The sequence below is a fragment of the Emiliania huxleyi genome (assembly GCF_000372725.1).
Source record: "Emiliania huxleyi CCMP1516 unplaced genomic scaffold EMIHUscaffold_113, whole genome shotgun sequence".
Lineage (NCBI taxonomy): Eukaryota > Haptophyta > Isochrysidales > Noelaerhabdaceae > Emiliania > Emiliania huxleyi.
Window position 1 is genome coordinate 450,689 of NW_005201613.1, and position 602 is coordinate 451,290.

The window sequence follows — 602 nt, forward strand, 5'->3', positions numbered from 1 at the left end:
TTAGATGGAGAGCGAGACGCGCGCCGCGTAGCCGCTGTACGCGCCGTTGTGGTGCGGCACGTAGTAGGCGTGTGCGGCAGTGGCGAAGCCGCCGCCGAAGCCCTTCAGGTTGGAGTTTGTGTCGGCGAGGTTTAGGTACTCGACGCCCGAGGAGGAGAAGTCGGAGAGCGAGACGCGCACCGCGTAGCCGCTCTTCGCGCCGTTGTTGAACGGCACGTAGTAGGCGTGTGCGTCGGTGGCGAAGCCGCCGTCGAAGCCCTTCAGGTTGGAGTCTGTGTCGGCGAGGTTTAGGTACTCGACGCCCGAGGAGGAGAAGTCGGAGAGCGAGACGCGCGCCGCGTATCCGTGGAAGTTTGGCGCGCTATTGTAGGACGGCACGTAGTAGGCGTGTGCGTCGGTGGCGAAGCCGCCACGGAATCCCTTCAGGTTCGAGTTCGTGTCGGCGAGGTTGAGGTACTCGACGCCCGAGGAGGAGAAGTCGGAGAGCGAGACGCGCACCGCGTAGCCGCTGTACGCGCCGTTGTACTGAGGCACGTAGTAGGCGTGTGTGTCCAGTGACGAAGCCGCCAGCGAATCCCTTCAGGTTGGAGTTCGTGTCGGCG

At 64.3% G+C, this 602-nt stretch overlaps 1 protein-coding gene across 1 annotated transcript in view; it reads right to left on the reverse strand.

Annotated features, from left to right (window-relative positions):
* The window catches only part of EMIHUDRAFT_109095 (hypothetical protein), a gene marked incomplete at both ends in the record, with an annotated part of 3,133 nt that continues 2,531 nt past the window's right edge, over window positions 1–602 (reverse strand). The window contains one exon of the mRNA XM_005791451.1: window positions 1–525. Coding sequence (XP_005791508.1) covers window positions 1–525 — 525 coding nt within the window. The remainder of the gene's footprint in view (window positions 526–602) is intronic.